Raw genomic sequence first — 21,286 nt, 5'->3', positions numbered from 1 at the left:
CTCTACACAAAGTGCTGACACAAGTACAAAGTAAATAAACTGAAAATTAGAAAAACATATTTCTTTGTCTAATCTCTTCACTTATATGAATCTTAGGTGTCACTTGTAACTGCAGTAGGTTAAACTTTTTTAGACAGACGTGTAAGATATTGATAATTATTTTTCTAAAGGGACAGTTTATTTCAAACTACCAGGAATTTCAATATCAATTAATGTATATTACATGCACATATACATATTCTATCAGATACTTAGAGAACCACGTGACAAACTGCACCAGCCATTATTTGTACCTGCAAATTGGAAATACAAAAAAGAGAGGCTAGTTTTTAACTCTTAGAGCCTGGAGGGTATTTTCCACCAGATTATATTAATTTTACAATAGAATCACCTCCTTTGTAAGACAGAGGCAGAAGGGTATTTGCTATAGCAAGCCAGTGCCACTGGCTTTAATTCCCATTGGAAATATGTTTAAGTGTGAACATGGACACATTAGAAAGAATTGCAACTTCTTTGCCCAGGCTTTCGGGTGACTGAAATGAGCTCATACTTAGCAGTCAAGATCACTGTCCATTCTCTGCCTTAAAACTGTGGGCTTCAGGGGATCGTGATGTTTTTGCTCCTTGTATTTAGCAATGTTAAGGATCTAACTATAGAACCATATAAAGTGCACCCAGGGATGGGTACAAGCCTTAAAAATCCATGTAATAGTGAAATGTAGGGAGCCTAATCTATCAGGTGGCATGTAGTAACACTATTTGCTTATTCAAGAATGGCTTTTTGGTGACTCGAAACAGTTCCCATGTAACTTTCAGCTTACATCTGAAAGGGGGAAAACCACTCAATCAAATGTTAATGTTAGGGTAGTTAAAGTTAAATCTCTTTGCTGTACTGAAACTGTCAGAGAACATTATGTTGAACGAAGGATCCATTACAGGGATCATGGGGAACCTGAATCACTGCTATGCGTACATAGAACACGGAGTTGTAAATATATGGTGTTTTAGTGGCATGAATGGAATTCTGTCATTGATTCACTCAGTTATGTGATTCAAACATCTCTTATCACATCTGACTGTCACTATTTCCATGTCATCTAGCCAGTCTCTCTTACAAAGGATAAATCATAATGTTAGAGACAGGCTAGATATAGTAATAGACAGTGAGCTGTGTGTAGGGGCAAATCAGAAAAACTGTAACCTCGATGCTATCTGTTCCCAGCTCTAAATATTCAGTACCTACTGTCTTCCCAGCTCTGGATGGCACTGTGTTACTTAATGCTCTAAGACCAAAAGTTTCAAATATAGCCCCTAAGGATAGACTCCTAAATCTATATTTAAGTGTCTAAATAAACAGCCCAATTTTCAAAAATGCTGAGCACCCAGCAGCAACCCTGAAGTCAAGCAAAGCTGCTGGGATGTTCAGCTCTTTTGAAAAATCAGGCCACTAATTTAGGTGTCTAAATATGAATTTGAATTATGACGTTACAGAAGAATTCTGAAAAATAATGGATAGATTGCAGAATCAATGAAAAACCACTGGAGATGACTGGAACTCAGCAACTACTGAGACCTTATGAAAAGAAAGATTCAATTTGCAGGAAGCATTTTAAGGGGTTCAGCAGGTGATGAATGTTTATGGGAACTGGAAGGGAAAGTAGTTGGCAGAAGAACATGATGCAGGCAAAGAAGATCTTGGATGGATGATGTGGTACCCTGTGTGTATCAAAAGGACTGATCATTCATAAAGAGATTAGCAGAGGGCTGTACAGAATGGGCTAACATGGTGACAAACCTCCAGTAATGGAGATGCCACATAAAAAGAAAAAAGGAATTTAGGAGCCTAACTTTGGGCACTCACTTTGAAAATCTTAGCCTCATGCCTCTCAGCCTTCAAACCTGCCAAGGTATGATACAAGTAACCAAGGTGTGACAAATTAGTGCAATGCATTGTGTTGTAGGTTATGGATAATTGACAATGGAAGGAGTTGTGATTTATGCAACAAAAAAGAGGGAGAAGTAGTTTACACAAGTAAAGATGTGCTTTGCACTGGTGGATCTTAACACTTGGGGTTTGTACCAGTGCAGCTATATCAGTGCAAATTCTCAGTGTAGACAAGACTTTAGGGTGGGTTTTATGTTCCATGTGAACAGCTCACATGACCCTACAAATCCAAATATCAGAGGGGTAGCCGTGTTAGTCTGGATCTGTAAAAAGCGACAAAGAGTCCTGTGGCACCTTATAGACTAACCAAAGTATTGGAGCATAAGCTTTCGTGGGTGAATACCCACTTTGTCAGATCCATGTCACATGCGTCTGATGAAGTGGGTATTCACCCACAAAAAGCTTATGCTCCAATACTTCTGTTAGTCTATAAGGTGCCACAGGACTCTTTGTCGCTTTTTACAAATCCAAACTATTTTAGTGTAATTTAGAGTGATTTTCTTGAGAGACATACGCTAGAAAGACAAGGCATTCTTCAGGGTGGAGAATCTGAGACAGGTTGCAGAAAGTCTGCCAGGGCAAGAAGGCAAGCTGGAAGAGGCCTGGCTTGGGACCAGCAAAGTAAAACCTCTGGGTAGCACTGCATGAATGGGGATGTGAACAGGGCAGCTGGAGGCTGCTGGCTTTAATTAGTTCAAATTTTGTCACCATTAAAATGTTTTATGTTTTGAATTCTTCACCCTGACATAGCTGTGAATCCTGAATAACGTTAAAACAACAAATCACAGAACAAGAATTGCACAGGTGCTTTGATCTGTACAACAATGGCTCCTATGTGCATGCCTGTGTGATCTTCCTGAACCATATTATAAATTAATCACTCAACTGAAGGAATCAAAGCAAGTATCTCTCTCATGCCAGTTCACCATGCTGTTAGCTGGGAATTCTTTGTTGGGCCTAGTGGGTAGGGAGAAAAGGGTTTCAAACCCAGCCCTGGCAACTGGCCCCTCTGCTTTCAATGGCTGGTGCTAACACCCCCAAATCTGAACTGACCAGGGCTTTAGTCTGGCCAGAGCTGGGTCTTTGGTTGGGCTTATCTCACATTTTCATTTTGATTTATAAAAATCTTCCTGCTTATTAATTCTAAGCAGACAACAGCATCCACCTGGTACATCTGGTACCTTTCAAAGATTCATTTATATCACCACCACGGCCAACAAAGTAAGATCATAGATCTAAGCACGTGGAGAGACATTCCTGAAAAGGTGAAAGGACACCAATGTGTAGCACGTCTCAGTGTTTTGTTGTCTTAATATTGTCAAGGATAGACACACATATACACACACACACTATGATCTCAACACATTGGCAGGTTTGATTGATCTGAACTATTCAAACCTCTGGAGTCTTCAGCAATATTTGACTGAAAGTCTCATGAAAGCAGCTCTCTCATTGGACTAAATCCTTAATCCTTACAGTTTTTACTCAGGCTAAAGTCAGCAGGAGCTTGGATCTCTGTATCTGACCCAGTGTATTGTGTCCTTTGTATTGTGGTCCTATCCAGAACAAGAAAGTGCCAAGATGAATGCAAATGAAAAATAAATAGTGAAGGATTTGTCAGGGGAACTTTTTTGAACCTCAAAGTCTGTTTCAAGGGTTGGGAAACGTTCTGGACAGTTTATATTTTATACAATCACATTTGTCTATCCCTTCTCAAGATAGCATGCAAACTAGTACCTATTGATTACCCTTAGCATGTTCTAGGAAGTCTCCTTGTATAATAGTTGGTGTGGTGGCAGTGGGCCTGATTCTTCTGTCACTTACTCTATTTTTACACCATTGTAACGCTATGATTTTCATTTGAGTAATTTCTGGTTCACCCTAGACCAGTGGTTCTCAAAGCCAGCCCGCCGCTTGTTCAGGGAAAGCCCCTGGTGGGCCGGGCCAGTTTCTTTACCTGCCACATCCGCAGGTTTGGTCGATCGCGGCTCCCACTGGCCGCGGTTCACCGCTCCAGGTCAATGGGGGCTGTGGGAAGGGTGGCCGGCACATCCCTCGGCCCACGCTGCTTCCTGCAGCCCCCATTGGCCTGGAGCGGTGAACTGCAGCCAGTGGGAGCCGCAATTGGCCAAACCTGTGGATGCGGCAGATAAACAAACTGGCCCGGCCCACCAGGGGCTTTCCCTGAATAAGAGGTGGACTGGCTTTGAGAACCACTGCCCTAGACTGCATGAGTGAAGAATGCAGACCAGTGCATTTATTTTCCTGATAAATAATTATTACCTCTTTTCAGTCCTTCTTCTTTCATTTGTTTCAAAGGCGACGGGCCAAACTCCTCCTCTGCAGGCCGGAACATCCTTTTAACCAGGATGCTGCTACTAGAAAATAACAACACAGCCTTTTTGTCATAATACTGTCCTTCCAACAAGAGAGGAGCCAACAGTGACAGTTTTTATCTCAGTCCATACTCAAGCAAAACTCCCACTAGTTTCTCAAGGAATGGTAGAGCAAGAACTGCAAGGATTTAGATCCTGATCCTTCTCTGAACTATCCAAGCCTCTTGAATTTCCCAGAATGACTATGTTAGGTAAATGTTTCCCAATATTAAATACAACTTACAAAGGCCAGTATCTGTTTAAACATATGAGGAAGGAGCATGAAAAAAGAAAGACCTAGCTGCTAATGTCACTATACAGTCACTCTCCCACCTTCCTCTATATCAAGGACTCCGCCATGCCAGGGTATGCCCCCCACTATTCCCTCATTTCCCCCTCCAGGGACTCTATGCACCACATCTCCCCCGTACTTCCATGCCAGGGTTCTATGTTCTCCCTCATTTCCCCCTTCCCCATACCAGGTTCTCCATTCTCCTTCCCTGCTGGGATCCTGTATGCCCCCCATCTCACCTCCCCCACCCCACATTTTATTCCTTTTCTTCTGTTTGGGAGATAAATCATCGAAGGTGTCAACATGTGAAACTCTGTTGGGAAGATAGGCAGAGATGAGACCGGGGTATTGTTATGCTGGAACCTTTTAATGGCTGCTGTCAACCAATTTTTTGATCTGTAGACAATACAGACCTGGTTGAATGTATTACTGGAAGCATTATTGCATTATATCCAAACAGACAGACAGAAAGAGAAATGCCATCAGTTTGAATGAAAGATTTTGCTTCTCTTGGCCAATAATACTCTGCAATTTATATGGCTGAGCCTTGCTCAATAGTATTCCAAACTCCTGTTCTTTACACTTGTTTAAAAGGCAACACTATGCTAATTTGTAAAGAATATAGAGAAAAGAAGGAGGAACATGAAGTTAATGCAGAGAATTCATAACTTGTCGAATGGAAAGGGGTTGTGGTTGCAGTCTGCAACTTTAAACTTCCAACTGTGATCTCACCGTATTTAAACAGGCTCAAACAGTCAGTACCTGGTTGGGAGACACCAGAGAAACCAAAGGTGCTGCAGGAAATTATTGTGGTGGTTAAGTAGCGGGCATTCTTCCTCTACGTTCATAGTGAGCTAATGCTTCTGCATGCTGCTAGGTGGCACTATGATAGTGGAGCTACAATCTTCAGGATAAGTCAAAACTGAGACTGGGCCACTTGGTACCATTAAAAATTCCATTTTGTTTGCAAGAGTAGGGGAGTCAGCCCCAACATGCTGACCTAATTATATTCAGCTGACTTTAAATCCTTCTGCATTTGTATTGGACATGGATCCACTGCTTCTCCTACACAGTTGTGTCACATGTTGCTCTGCACTATTAAAGAGCTTCTATGTTCCACTGAAGAGCTTCTTGCTTTTCAGTGGTGCTTTAAGCAATTCCTACATGGAATAATTTTAAAGTGGTTGGGGGTTCCTTAAGGTGGAAGGTACAGTACTAATATAAATGTAAAATTATTATTTTATGTTATGATCCAATACATTGTATTGACCTTGTGTTGACCCTTCCTGCTTAATGCACTATTTTATTATGGACTGTAAAAATAAACAGATATAAAAAGAAGCCAGCCCATGTGGAGGAAAACAGTAGTCAAAATAAAAAAAAAAGTTGCCTTTGTAACGTCAGAAGTTATGAACACAGAACAGGAAGGAAAAAAAGGTTCTTGTTTATTTGAATTTGTGGTTGCATGCCTGATTTTCAAGGGTTTGGACTACTGGCTGAAAAACTTTCTCGCAAAGCAATAAATGTCTTACCCTTCTCTCTCATCATCTATGTTATAGCAAACCTGTAGGGGTGGAAAAGGAACAAGTTTATTGCAGCAGCATGGATACCTGCTGTATGGAAGAGCTCAAAAAAGGAAAAAAGAGACAGTTTGAATTTTGCATCTGTTAATTTTTTCCCCCTTGTATAAAACAATTGTCTACGATTTTAATTGTGACCTGAAGAAAATGTGGATTAGAACAACTGCTGTTGTGTATGCCACAATGGAGGTACCTCAATGCATTCTGACAAGAATCTTCTCCAGTCTGGTTTACATCATCCTTCTAATCGCTAGGAAAGTATAACAGTCCTGAAAATCAGATTACTACTTGCCTAAATAACCCCAATGTGATTTAAACCACAGCAGTCACAAGCTTTATATATAAAATAGATGTTGAGGAAGCTAATTAAAATATAAAAACTAATAAAAAAAATCAAAAGCACTAATGGATAAGCAAATGGTATTAGTATGTATGGTACACATCTGTTTATAGCATGATGCACCTATATACAGGGCTAATACTCAGCTCCTGTAAATTAGCATAGCTTGAATACAGTGGCACCAATTTAAACCAGCCAGGGTCCTGGACTACAGTCTGTAGCAGAGATACAAATAATGCTCAGTATTTTCATAGCATTCTCCATGTTTCAGCTGCTGTATAAGACACTAGATCAACCATAGTCCTCACAACCCCCCTGCAAGGCAGGTAAGTAGGTAGATAGGTAATGCTTACTGGTAGGTAAAAATGCTCGCTTGTTCTAATAACATTGAAAACTAGGAACTAAAACACAGAACTAAAAACCTGTGTTCTAGTCCCAGTTCTGCCACCGACTTCCTGACTGACCTTGGACACGTCTCCTATGGTTTGAATGTGCAAGGTGCTGATTGCACTCAACTGCAACTGAAACTTTCAATGGGAGATGAGGGCAGTGGCATAGCCAGGTGGAGCGAACAGGGGGAGCTGAGAAGTGTGCTGAAGCTAAATCCATTAATATCTGTAAAGTAGTATAAGCTCATCAGATGAAAGGTGCTGTATAACTCCAAAATATTGTTCTAATAAAACATTTTGGAACCAAGAAATAGGGAGGTTTTGTAAAATACAAACCACAAAAAATAGCTAAGGATAAAAACGTTAGGATACCCGGAAAACCCTAGTATACTGCAATATAGAATAGGGGTAAATATTATCTATGAGCATGCAGTCAGAAAGAATCTGATATATTCCATTTTAATTTGGAAAATCATTTACATTCCATGTACTAAGGAATAATTCTATCTTCTTACATTTTGATGCAAATACACATTCACATTTGAAAGTCACAAGAATAGAAGGTACCCAGTGCTGACATATAAGTGGGAGTCTTTCCATTCCTGGTGAATAATTTTAGTGGCAGCTGTGATCATGACGCCTAAGGTCTATGTGCTTTTCATAATCTCTTCTGCAATGCTGGCTGCTTTCAAAATTAATGATAAACTCATACTCAATGTCACTTTAGTCTTTGTTTCTTTTACATTTCTAGTGAGATGTGCATATACCTAGACACAGATTTGGCAGTGCCTATTACTATTACTAAGCTTCCACTCCATCCACTAAGAAGTACACAGTTCGTATATCCATGTTTAGGAAAAAGCCACTGATGGAGCTAGAATTCAGGTTTGCTGCTTTCCCAAGGAGCTAAAGGAGTGGCTCTAACCAAGCCAGCAAAGACTCTGTTGTGTTTAATTCACAGGTCTTTTAAAAAGGTAAATCATGCTTGTGAACAATAGAAGTAATGATTACCCTTGATCCCCAGAGTTTCATTATCACTACCTATATGAGTGCAAGACTCTTCTAAGGAAATACAGATACCAAGGTGACAGGCATCATATGTAATGGCATTAGGGGAGTTCGTTCCTTGTGACTACTTTTAAAGACTGCAAAAACCTGACAGACTGACACGGAGTTAACATTTGTTCATATTGATCATTATTTTAAATCAGAGGTCAGCAACCTTTCAGAAATGCTGTGCCAAGTCTTCATTTATTCACTCTAATTTAAGGTTTCGCGTGCCAGTAATACATTTTAATGTTTTTAGAAGGTCTCTTTCTCTAAGTCTATAATATATAACTAAACTATTGTTGTATGTAAAGTAAATAAGGTTTTTAAAATGTTTAAGAAGCTTCATTTAAAGTTAAATTAAAATGCAGAGCCACCCGGACCGGTGGCCAGGAGCCAGGCAGCGTGAGTGCCACTGAAAATCAGCTCACTTGCCTACCGCTGTTTTAAATCATCCTGGGAGTGGGTGTCTCTTCTACCACAAGGGGGCACATTATCTCTTAAAGTCTCTCACAATCTGTGTTAACTACTTATGCTAAACAATCTGTTCCACCTTGGATTTAGCTGGGATACTGGAGTACCTTTCCCAGACCTAAAGAAGAGCTCTGTGTAAGCTCAAAAGCTTGTTTCTTTCACCAGAAGAAGTTGGTCCAATAAAAGCGATTACCTCACCTACCTAGTGTCTCTAAAGTCAATCAGCACAGACCAGAAACAATTGTTTCTCTCAGTCACATGCCAACTTCCTATTCTGAAGCTCCTATTTGTTCCCTTCATAGTTACCTTAAAAAATCTAGAAATATTAAATTAACTCCTTCCTTCCCCTGTAGAACTATGAACAATGTTCCCCCTCTCTTCTGAGGTCTTCTTGGTGTACCTGTACCACAGGGCTACTCAAGAGCAACATTAAATTAAAATAAAAACAAAACCAAAAAATCCCATCACCAAACCCCTGCTCTGAGTCTTTGAAGTATGTCTTACAACATGTGTAGCTGGATAACTAGCAGACACCTGTGCTTCTCATTGTTGTTTCCTACCTGTCCAGTCCTTTGTAGGTTTCCAAAGTGAATATCTGGTATGAAGAGAACTGGCTGGGAATCCAGGTCAGTCATTGTTTTGAAGTAGGTGATATCACTCTTTTTTTGCAGAGGGAGAGCAGACAATTTCCCTTCAGCTGCTAATAAGGATCACAAAGCAATGTTATTATGACAGACGGCATAATGAGCATGACTTAGAGCAATCTGGACTGGCCTTTCCTTACTCACAGTTATTGCATGAGGCTTGTGATGCTTGGCCTTTCCCTTTCTTCCTGTTCTGCTTCCTCTCTTCATCACGGATTTTCCTTTCTGCTCCCTGAGACCAAAAATACAGATATTACCCTACAGGGATCAGCTAATAAAACTACTACACATGATGCCTAGTCACCACAGTCATGGGTGCATTAGAAATGCTTAAACAGAGAGAGATAAAGAGAATCAAGTTAATGTGAAATAAACCAAGGCAAGTGAAAACTCAATACAATGGCCAACTCTGTATCATTTCACAGTGCCTAGATGCTTCATTCCATTATGCACTAAAGTGAGAACCAACCCTGCAGGACTGGCATTCCTTTAAACCTTGTCTACACTGAGCTTTCCCTTAGGATCTCCTAGGTTTCCATTAGCACAACAGCTCTACACCGGTGCTAGCTTTGTAAAGCGCTTTGAGAAGTACTGATGAAAGGAGCTATATAAGAGTTAGGAACTATTATTAGCAATGGTGGGAAAGCTAATGTAGCCCCATAAGAGTGTACAGGCCACAGCCTTCAAGCATGTAAACAGATATTTATAGACATTTAAAGACATGGAGAAGTACATACAGACTTTGAAGATGCATAGTGCTGACCTAATGGGCCCTAACAGCTCCTTTGTAGTCACTGGGCTGTTATGTAAATACATTCCTAAGAAGTTTATAAAATAAGCTTTGTTATTGACATAACAAACAGCAAAACCTCCTTTGAAGCTATTCAAATTTATTGTATAAATAGAAGTACAGACATATTGTTAAGCAAAATAAAAATCCATATGCTCCAAGACAGTCGTCATTCAATATTAAATATCCCAGTTTTTTCACCTTAAAAATAGAAGTTCCTCTTTTTTTATTTTAATCAAAGTAGGAGATGTTCACTTGGAGCCAGTAAAATTCAAATGTATTTATTCAGAGCTAAATGAATCAAGCTACAAAAGAAAGTAAGCGAGAATGAAATGATTCTGGAGGCTGAGAATCATAGAAGATTAGGGTTGGAAGAGACCTCAGGAGGTCATCTAGTCCAACCCCCTGCTCAAAGCAGGACCAACTCCAACTAAATCATCCCAGCTAGGACAAGATTCCACCACCTCCCTAGGTAACCCATTCCAGTGCTTCAGTACCTCCTAGTGAAATAGTGTTCCCTTATATCCAGCCAAGACTTTCCCCACTGCAACTTGAGACCATTGCTACTTGTTCTGTCATCTGCCATCACCAAGACCAGCTGAGCTCCATCCTCTTTGGAACCTCTTTCAGGTAGTTGAAGGCTGCTATCAAATCCCCCCTCACTCTTCTCTTCTGCAGACTAAATAAGCCCAGTTCCCTCAGCTTCTTCTTGTCAGTCATGTGCCCCAGCCCCCTAATCATTTTCGTTGCCCTCTGCTGGACTCTTTCCAATTTGTCCACATCCTTTCTGTAGCAGGGGGGCCAATACTGGATGCAATGTGGCCTCCAGACGTAGCCTCACCAGTGCAGAATAAAGGGGAATAATCACTTCGCTCGATCTGCTGGCAATGCTCCTACTAATGAAGCCCAATATGCCATTAACCTTCTTGGAACCCTGGACATGATCCATGAATGGCACTTCTGATGACTACAATGGGACCAAGAGCCAACCCAGAAACTGAAAATGGAAAATATTCATTTGGAGAAAAAAAATAAATGAAGTTATTTATCCCTAAAAATTAACATTTATCATGGAGCCTCTGACCCAGATTTAAGTCCTGATCCAGCTCCAATTGACATCAACGGCAAAGCTCCCCTTGACTCAGACAGAGCTACCCATTACCTTTACAAACACGCCAATAGGTGATGTTGTATTAAAAAGACTTTTGTCTCTTTAATGAGAAAGGGGTGTGTACTTTGTGCATCAATGCAGTTTTTCTCATTAAAGGAGAAAAATGGTATTTTTCTGTGACAGTGTCATCTCTGCTACTGCTGTCAAGTGCCATATATAACCCCCATGCTCTGAACTAGTTCAAAGCAATTCCAATGGATTCAATAAGAGTTACTCTGTGTATGGCTGTAACTAAGAGCAAAGGAGAATTTGGCATTTACCATAATTGCTATGGAAGGTAATTGATTCAATATTACAATTTGAACTTTTTATGCTGTCATTAACAGTACAAAGTTGCACAAGTTCAACTGGTGCATTAATGAACTGAAAAACAGTTTCCATATTGCTGCTGAAAAGCTACATAGCTCTTATCATGTCTGTCTGTTGACCTGCTTTCTTTAACAGCAGCACTTTCCTGTAAAAATTGGCCATATAAGCACACTGAAAATGAGTGGTAGCAGAGAGCACAGCAATTTGCCTATATAGACTCAAAATGGCCCCTATGTTTTCCACTCAGTTGGCTATTAAAATAGATCTTCTCTCCACACTCACTGCAAGTGGAAGACCTATGGAGGAGCCATAGAGTCCTCACTGGCACTCAAGTGGCTCCTTCCTCACAGTTCCACCACTACTATTAGTGAATGGACAAATGGTACAAGAAAGATGGGAAAATGTTCCAGACATAAAGTAGGGGGCTAAAATAGCTGTATAGCTCAGTTCCACTGTAACGTTACAATCCCGCTGAAAATGGCACAGCAGATTCTGATCTCAGTTATAACAGATATAAATCCAGAGTAACTCCATTGATTTCATGGAATCTGGCCGTGCACCTTCAAATTCTGCACTGATAACATCGGCAGGCTAAACCACAACACTGGCTCTTTTAATTCAGCATGAAAACATTTTTTCAATATGCTTTGTCCACTTGCCAAATTTGAAGCCAATTATTTTTAAATGTTAGAGGTGCTTTTCCCTCCATTATCCTGATTGATATTTCTCACACTACGAGCAACATACATTTTAGTGCTTTCCTTTAATATTTTCTGAAAGGTCTGAGCCTGGGAAGATTTTGCCTTTTAAGCCAAATGTTACTGCTGTCAAGATAAGACATCCAAACATTCAAGGACAGAGACAGTTTCAGAACAGGCATCTCTTCTGTATAGCTTGATCTACATTCATCTACATAGCACCAAATGTGCTTTACACATACATTGACTTCATTAGAAGTTCAGGGCACTCAGTACTTTGCAGTAAGGTTTGAGCCAACACTCACGGAAAGAAATTGAAAGGTTCCCATTGACTTCAGTGAGCATTGGATAGGGCCTAGGAACTTAGCACCTTGCAGGATTGACCCAACAAGAGTAACTTTGCCTACCACTGAAATGAACCAGCTATTTAACAGCACATCACTGGGTATAATTCTCCATTGCTTTGCACTTTGCATTGTCACTTACGTGCATGCAAAATGAATGTAAAAACTAACTACCATTCTGATTTATTAGCATTCTGCACTCATTTAGCAGAAGTGGCATTGATGAGACAGAGTGCAAAGCAGTGGTTAATCAGACCTGTTCTGCTTGTCTTTGCTTTAGATGCTGAGACAATGAGCCAGGCTGGAGTTTTAGCAGAGCATACGGTTCCTGATGGTGGACTTCTGTGGCTGAATCTTCTAATATTGATATTTGATAAACTAGAGCTTTAATATTAACTGAATGCTTCCCTGTAGTGGAAACAGCCCTCAACACAGAAATGCTGGGTTAAAAACCAGGCTATAACCAGACAAATCAAATAAATGAATGTTCATCCCTTACTAGATGTATTTTCTCCCTCTACTGCTGGATGAACAGTTATAATTCCAAAAGGTAACAACACAGGCTGGATTATTTCCACCATGGCTCTCTCCCTTCTTTGGAGACATGGTCCTGAAGCATAACGTCTGTTCCAAAACTCCATTTGGGGGAGGTTTGGATCCATCTGTGACTTTGGAGCTTTTGGCTCATAGACCTTTATTTCTTAGCAACGTTAATGCTGTTGGCTTTTTTCTCTGAATGGATTCACCCAGACAAGCATAGTACCATAGTTTTGTATGGCAGCAACATGCTCATTGCTTCTTCTGTTATTTATTAATAGGGCCCTACCAAATTTCCGGCCTGAAAATCGTGTCATGGACTGTGAAATCTGGTCTCCTGCCATGAAATCTGGTCTTTTGGGTGCTTTTACCCTATACTATACAGATTTCATGCGGGAGACCAGCATTTCTCAAACTGGGGGCCCTGACCCAAAAGGGAGTTGCAGGGGGATCACAAGGTTATTTTAGGGAGTTGCCACCCTTACGTCTGCACTGCCTTCAGACCTGGGTAGCCGGAGAGCAGCAGCTGTTTGCCAAGTGCCCAGCTCTGAAGGACGTACCCCACCAGCAGCAGCGCAGAAGTCAGGGTCTCAATACCATACCATGCCACCCTTTCTTCTGTGCTGGTGCTGGCGGCAGCTCTGCCTTCAGAGCTGGGCTCCTGGTCAGCAGCTGCTGTTCTCCAGTTATGAAGGCAGCACTGCCGCCAGCAGCAGCACAGAAGTAAAGGGAGCAGTACTGCAATGCCCCCTACAATAACCTTCCAACCCTCCTCCCACTTCTTTTTGGGTTAAGACCCCTACAATTACAACACCATGAAATTTCAGATTTAAATAGCTGAAATCATGAAATTTATGATTTTTAAAATCCTCCAAGCACGTGGCCTGGGGTGGCAAACCACGGGGGGCGCCCTGCCGGTCCCTGTGAAGGTGGCAGTCAGGCAGCCTTTGGGAGCTCTGAGCCCTTTAAATCCCTGCCACGGAAGCCAGTGCGGTCTGGCACAGCGTACTGGCTCTTGCCGGTACGCCGTACTGGACCATACCGGCTTACTTTCACCTCTGTCCCCAGGGGTACTCCACTCCCCCTCCACCCCAAGGCTCTGCGCCCACTCCAGCCCTTCCCCCACGGCCCCACCCTCACTCTGCCTCTTCCTGCCCCTGTTCTGCTCCTTCCCCAAGCGTACCCTGCCCTTTCTCTGCCTCTTCCTCCCCCTTCTGAACAGCTGATTGGTGGTGGGTGGGAGGTGCTGGGGGGAGGAGGAGGTACTGATCGGCAGGGCCCACCAAACAGCTGATCAGCAGGTAGCTGGTGGATGCTGAACACACACTATTTTTTCCTGTGGATGCGCCAGCCCCAGAGCACCCACAGAGTTGATGCCTATGGAAAACATATTGTACTGTGAACAAAATGCCCTGAGTCAAATGCTTCTTCAACTATTTTAACAGAACTGTAACATAAAGAATCAAACCTTTCCGGAGCCCTAATTCTATCATTCTATGTGGGAAAAGCACATTGCAATTCATGAATATAAATAGACATGGTGGCAAGTTTCCCTGACAACCTATGTAATTTTATTAAGGCATAAAAATTACATCATTTTATGACAAGAAGGCATGAATATTCTGCATACGGTAAAGGAGCATTACAGGGAGCAGGATTAACATGTAGGAAAATGAAACTCCATAAAAGTTGCTTGGAGAGTAATTGGTGGACAACACCAGGGACGGAGCATTGGAGAATATGTAGGGATCACCAGTTACGCCTTCGCCATGTTTACCATTTTACTGTTATGCTTCAAGTAAAGCACAAGCTAGATCAGGTCCTACATAACTTATATGCAAAAGAAATGCAATACTTGGTTAATAATATTGCTGTACATAAAACGTACTCTTGGATATAATTTTATTTCTTTGAGGATTCTTCTTATAGTACTTTGATACTGAGTTTCAGTTATAGTGTATTTGTTCAATTAGAAGTTTGCCTTCAAAATTAGTCACATTTATCTGTGATTGGACTACGGCCTGGTCTACATCTAAAAACTTAGGTCAGCCTAGCTAGCTACATCACTCAGGGCTGTGAAAAATTTCACCCCCTACGGCCATTATTTGGTCGACCTAACCCCTGGTGTAGATGCGGCTAGGTTGACAGAAGACTCCTTCTGTTGATCTAGCTATGGCCTCTCGGAGAGATGAATTACCTACATCGATGGAAAAAAACCCTGCTGTCAATGTAGGAAGTGTTCACACTACAGCGGCAAAACTGCAGCGCCGTAGCTGTGCTGTTATAGTGGCTGTAGTGTAGACATACGCTTAGTTAATATATTGGACTTCTCTGGGCTCTGAAGAAGCATGGTATTGACAACAATACTGGCAGGTAAAAAACAAAACATTTTAAAATGTTTTCTCTCCTATTTTACAAACAATACTGTAGATCAGTGGTGGGCAACCTGTGGCCCATCAGGGTAGTCCACTGGTGGGCCGCAAGACTGTGTTTACACTGACTGTCTACAAGCATGGCTGCCCACAGTTCCCAGCGGCTGCAGTTCACCATTTCCAGCCAATGGGACCTGCAGGAAGCAGCAGCCAGCATGTCCCTGTGGCCCGCGCCACTTCCCGCAGCTCCCATTGGCCAGGAATGGTGAACCGTGGCCACTGGGAGCTGTGGGTGGCCGTGCCTGTGGACAGTCAATGTAAACACAGTCTCGTGGCTGACCAGGGGACTACCCTGATGGGCTGCATGCCCACCACCACTGCCGTAGATGATTAAAGTGTATTTGTGTCTCACTGTTTATGCTGGAAGGAGAATTTCACTTCGTAATTCCCCCTATTTGGACAATGAAAATAACCCAATCACTTTCTAGTCACTTTCATTTTCTGTCTATCTGCTCCCCAGCATGATGCTGCAATGCTTGTTTTGCAAATACATCAGGGGCTGTGTGTTTATCTTTTTAAAAACAGTTTTCATGGTAATTTTTGTTTTAATCGTGGAAAGGAACAACAAAAGGCACAAAGAAATTTCCTTTTCTTCCTTTCCTTTCTGTGTCACTAAGCAGTGCATAACTGAATTGTAAGAGAAACCCAGCCAGAGACACTCTAGTTAGAATGTTGGTAGTAAAAATAAGGTATCTCGGTCTATTTTGCTGTTCTGATCAGCTCATGTCCGGCTTTCCTTCTTCCTTTGTGCTCCCTGAATTTCTCTGATTGCCTCAGCAGGATGCAAAGGGCATCTGCTGCTGCTGCAATCCCCACTGAGTACTTTAGTCTGCGGTCACTCTGAAACAGTCAGTTTAAATCCTCAGGAAGGTCTGGCTGCCCAGTTGCAAGAAGCACAGAATGACCATATGTAACCCCCAAGGAGCTTATTTGGTTCCTGGGTCTGTGTGCTTGTTACTCAGAAGGAGGCGCTGCCCCTGCTCAGAAGAGGGGCCTAGGGCAGACTCAGAGTCTGCTGAGCAACCAAGAGGGAAAGAGACTATTTTGAGCAATAGGGCCCCTGTTGGCTCAGGGGGGTGGGGGTGGTAGAAGGGTGCCTGGATGGCCACCTGCGCACCTGTTCAATGGAGGAGCAGTGCCTGAGAGAAAGCGGGAGGGGGGGTAGAGTCAAACAATTGACAAGTAAAAGCCCTCGAAGAAGTGTTAGCCCAGTGGCTCTCAAACTTTTGTACTGGTGACACCTTTCACATAGGAAGCAAACCCCCTTATAGATTAAAAACACTTTTTAATACATTTAACACCATTATAAATGCTGGAGGCAAAGCGGGATTTGGGGTGAAACTGACAGCTCGCGACCTGCCATGTAATAATCACACAACCCCCTGAGGGGTCCCGACCCCCAGTTTGAGAACCCCTGAGCTAGCCTGACCAACAGGAAGTGAGATACTTGCCCCAGGAGTGTTGTGAGCAGGGAGAACCCATTTTTGGAGGACTCTGGAGCCAGCCACTGAAAGGGAAGGACTAGCTGCAGGGTGAGCTCCTGAGTCCCAGGCCTGCAGTCCCTGAGAACTGGCTTCTGGGTACCTAGAAGCAACAGCCGTAAGCCTTGTCCTTTCCCTCTTCAAGGTAACTCCCCAGTGTATGGAATTCTGCTGGGAAAACTCCCTACCCCACCAGACTGGGTTAGCCCTCCAGCTCCTAGAGAAATGCAGCTACCACATGGCAAGTGCTGCTCTTGCTGCTAGTGCCAGGCTGCCTGCCTGCTGTGAGTGGATCTCAGCTCTAGGGCAGGAGATTAGAGTTTGAGTTATTATAATTTGCACCTTGCGCCTCACCTTAGTGGTGAGGGGAAATTTCGGGAACAGGATCAGTCTCATTCCTGCAGGACGAGCATTCCTGACAGCAGTTATCATTAGCCCCTCTGCAGTTGCTGAGGAGTCCAGAGTCCATTCATGGGATTGTGAGTGCACCATCTTTTAGTTAGCTAGTCCGGGAAATTGTTTGGGGGACTCCCTATCCCCTGAACTGTGTCCTCCAGCTGAGGGGTAAGGGTTGTGGGATTTTATTTCCTGCTGCCTATTAAACCTGTGGAGGGACTTACCACCTTATCCCATGTGTGAATTTTGTGGGCTGTACTGAACCCAGTCAGCCAAGTTGCTTTGGGACTACAGAAGATATCATTGTCACAGGTCATCAAGGGCCCCTACAAAGTACATGTACCAATGGGATGATAAATTTTACTTTTGCTCTATCAGGTCATGGGACTGGGGAAATTCCTGGGTATTATCAGTGTGAGCAGCAGGGATCCTAAGAGTAGTGTTTTACCCCATTATGTTATATTTACTTCCTGTATTACTCTGTTGAATATATGTATTGTGTGTTTGTTATTTCTTGGGCGTCTTCAACTATCTGGCAAGTAAGTGGGGATTTCCCAGTGCTTAGAATTTTTCTCTCAAGCTGACCTGGTGACCTGCCAGAAAGGAGCAAGGGGGGTGTAGGCACCACTAACTAAATTCATATGGGAAGAAAATAAAGAAGTTATAGCCTGCTGAGTAGGAGGTGGGAACCAAAAGAACCCAGGCCTGTCCATCAAATCTCGTAAGGAGACTGATGCTGAAGGAGGTAACCAGGTGGATATGAGCACTAAAACATATATCTATAGGAGAGAGCACAGAGGGTAGTCGATCTCCTTGCCCAACCAATACTTGGGACCTGATTCTCCTCTCACTTACAAGCATTTTACACCCGTGTAACTCAAACTGACTGTAGTGGAGTTAATCTTGATTTACACCTGCATAATGGAGCAGAGTATCAGGCTCCAGTCTCTACACAAAATGCCAGTGAGCACTAATGGTGATGTTGAGTTTAGTGAAGTGAACTCTTGCACATTAAGAACTGGACTGAGACTCCACCAAATCATTTCACATAGGCCACTAAACATCCTTCAGAGAGGGACGAATCTCAGTCAGTACCAGCCTTTAGGACAACCTACAGTTAAAGGGTTTTATATCCTATTCCCTATCCCCCTGAGCTCTCCAGCCCACACCTTTAACACAGTTTTGATGTGTGTAACACTTTAACTACCCTCGTGATGTTTTCTCCTACTTTAAGATGGTTTTGATTAAATGTCTCAGCATTCATTTCCTGCTTCCTAGCCTGGAAATGTGAAGTATCAATTAGGTGGATAGATAGTCAAAGTAATGAACATTTATAATTCAAATCTGCAGGTCACCCTTGATGAGGTTGTGCTCTAAATGTCTTTCTTTCTTTTTTAAGTTTTTTAATAGTTCAGATTTTTCTAATTGCTTTTTAAAAATGGGTAGATGAAAAACACTCATTCCTTTGATATTTACTGAGCTTTTAACAGCCAGCTGTAGCTTCAAATCTCTGTAAATATTTGACATTCAAAGTTACAATTAAAAATATAGCACTTAGGCCTTAAGATGACTTCAGCGCATACATTTACATTAATTACTTTCAACATTTTTTCTCCACTCATAAAACTGCCTGATTAGCCTTCAAAGATTTTGTTGCCAAGAGGGTGCTAGAAGGAGGGGGGGAATGTGAAAGGGAGGTAGTTGAAAAAAGGAGAGGGAGTGGTATCGTGATCTGAGGAGAGGCCTAGAAGCCTGGAGCACATGAGATCTTACTCTCACTTGAAAAGCTGACTCTCTGTGGCTTGGGCATGCCTCTAACTTTTCTGCCCCCGTCTGTAAAATGGGAATCAGAATTCTGACTAACATTTTCAAAAGCACCTAAATGACTTAGTTGCCTGAGACCCATTGACTTTCAATGGTGCTTAGGTGCCTAAGTCACTTAGGGCAGGATCCACAAAGGTATTTAGGCACTCAACTTCCAGACTTAGGCACCCACATCTCAGGTTTGTTCCGGTGCCTAAATTCCAGTTTGAGGCTCCACTATAATCCACAAAACTCCAGCTGAACCCTGTAAGCACCTAAACTCACTTGGCACCTAAGTTTTCAGGGTAAAAGTTCCCTCAGAGCCTAAGTTTCTGTCTCTTTGCATGTGCACTACTGCCTCCCTCTAAGTGTCCAGATGCCAATTTCCTGCCTCAGCCTCAGAGCAATTCATGAACGAGGGGAAGATAGGTGTTCACTCGCCTAAGTCGTGTGCAGGGTCTGATCCAGTAGGCAGCCTCTGAACAGGGGCAGGGCTGGCCTTACCATGAGGCAAACTGAGACGGCTGCCTCAGACACCAGACTGGGGGAGGGGGGGCGCCACTAGGACTCAGAGTGAAGAAAATTGTGTCTGCTGCCGGGGCATATGTATTCTCTCTGCTCTAGATGCACAGAGATGATGGAGTGCTGTGCTGGGGGAAGGAGGGTACAAGAGACATAACAGGCAGGCAGGAGAAAAGGTGAGAGGGAATAACAGAAAGCAGCAAGAGCTGCAGGGAGATAGAGGAAGAGGAGCCCCTTACGTAGGTCTCTAGCACCCCCAGGAGCCTGGACTGATTAACACCAGCTTCCCAGGGAGCTTCCTGTTTCCTGCTGCTTCCTTGAACCCACTTGAGGAGAACAGGCAGTCACCTGAAGTACTAGGAGCCAGTTAGGCCCTTAAGACACTGATATCTTCCCTCACTCAGGCCCTGCTACCAGCCTGCTTATTTGTCCCCTTCAACTGAGTGTTGAGAGCCACTATAGCTGGCACAGAACAGCAGTCATGAGTGAAAGAAGAAAATGCCCCTCTGGAAGAAGAAAAAGCAAGCAAGCAAAGGAAGCTTTTCTATCTAAGCAGGAAGGAGCCCTCCTGAGATACATAGAAACAAATGTTCATGGTGAGCCTCCCGGCCCCAATGAGGAGGTGAGTGGTGAGGAGATTCCTGATCTTCCAGTTAGAGTGCAGGTGACCTGGCAGCTACTGCAGCATCCATATCTCCATCTCAAATGGATGTAACCATGCACATTCCTGGAGAAAAGTGTAGATCAGAGAAGAGTGTGGTGGAGGTGCAAGAAACAGCTGCTGCTGAGTTTAGTTCCTTAAGTCTGGACCCACTTGAGCAGTAGCCTGAGGGACTTCCTTGTACTGCATGGGCCACAGCAAGTGAAAAACTTCATGTTCCCCAAACACAATGAAAATAAAAGTTTCCATCCATTACTGGCGTGAAATCCCCAGTGGTGACAATGTGGGGAGGCCATGGCTTATGTACTCAAAAACCCAGAGTGCTGCATACTATTTTTGTTGCAAACTCTTCCAGTCTAATGTTCCAGCCATATTAGGTTCTACAGGAATAAAGGACTGGAAAAATCTTGCTAGAAATCTGGCATGCCATGAGAAGGCAGTAAATCACCAGAGAGCATTCCATGGGTGGAAAGAGCTTGAGATGAGACTAAGGTTAAAGGCCACCATAGATGATCAGCATCAAGAGAAGATTGCATCAGAGTCACTTTACTGGCAAAATGTTCTGAAAAGGCTCATTGCCATTGTGAGAATGCTTGCTACCCAAAACCTAGCACTGCATGGCATTTCATATCAGCTCTATGTGCCAAACAATGGAAACTTCCTTAAAATTGTGGAGCTGATGGCTGTTTTATGCTGTACTCCAGGAGCATCTAAGAAGAGTTACCACCCAAGAAATGTACACACACCGCTACCTTGGAAAAACAATTCAAAATGAGATCATATAGTTACTGGCAACAAAAGTCAAACAGAAAATTGTGGCAGATCTGAAGTCAGCAAGATATTACTCTATTATTCTGGACTGCACACCTGACATCAGCCATACGGAACAAATGACTTTAATGGTGTGTTTTGTAACAACAACAGAACCTAGTGAAAATGTCCCTGCAATGCTGACTGTGAGAGAGCATTTTCTGGAATTTATTGACATTGATGATACTACAGGAGCTGGTATGACAAATGTGCTTCTTAAAAAGCTGGAAGACACGGGAATTGCGAT

At 42.7% G+C, this 21,286-nt stretch overlaps 1 protein-coding gene across 1 annotated transcript in view; it reads right to left on the bottom strand.

The window, feature by feature from the left end:
* Window positions 1-21,286, bottom strand: part of GRHL2 (grainyhead like transcription factor 2) — a 103,871-nt gene that overhangs the window by 15,255 nt on the left and 67,330 nt on the right. The window contains exons 10-13 of the mRNA XM_039527877.1: window positions 9,230-9,317; window positions 9,002-9,141; window positions 6,144-6,175; window positions 4,228-4,322 (exon numbers count right to left, since the gene is read on the bottom strand). Coding sequence (XP_039383811.1) covers window positions 4,228-4,322; window positions 6,144-6,175; window positions 9,002-9,141; window positions 9,230-9,317 — 355 coding nt within the window. The remainder of the gene's footprint in view (window positions 1-4,227; window positions 4,323-6,143; window positions 6,176-9,001; window positions 9,142-9,229; window positions 9,318-21,286) is intronic.

Source organism: Mauremys reevesii, linkage group 2 (genome assembly GCF_016161935.1).
Source record: "Mauremys reevesii isolate NIE-2019 linkage group 2, ASM1616193v1, whole genome shotgun sequence".
Taxonomy (NCBI): Eukaryota; Metazoa; Chordata; order Testudines; family Geoemydidae; genus Mauremys; species Mauremys reevesii.
The sequence above is the reverse complement of the archived record's forward strand: the minus strand, read 5'-3'. Positions and strand labels throughout refer to the sequence as shown.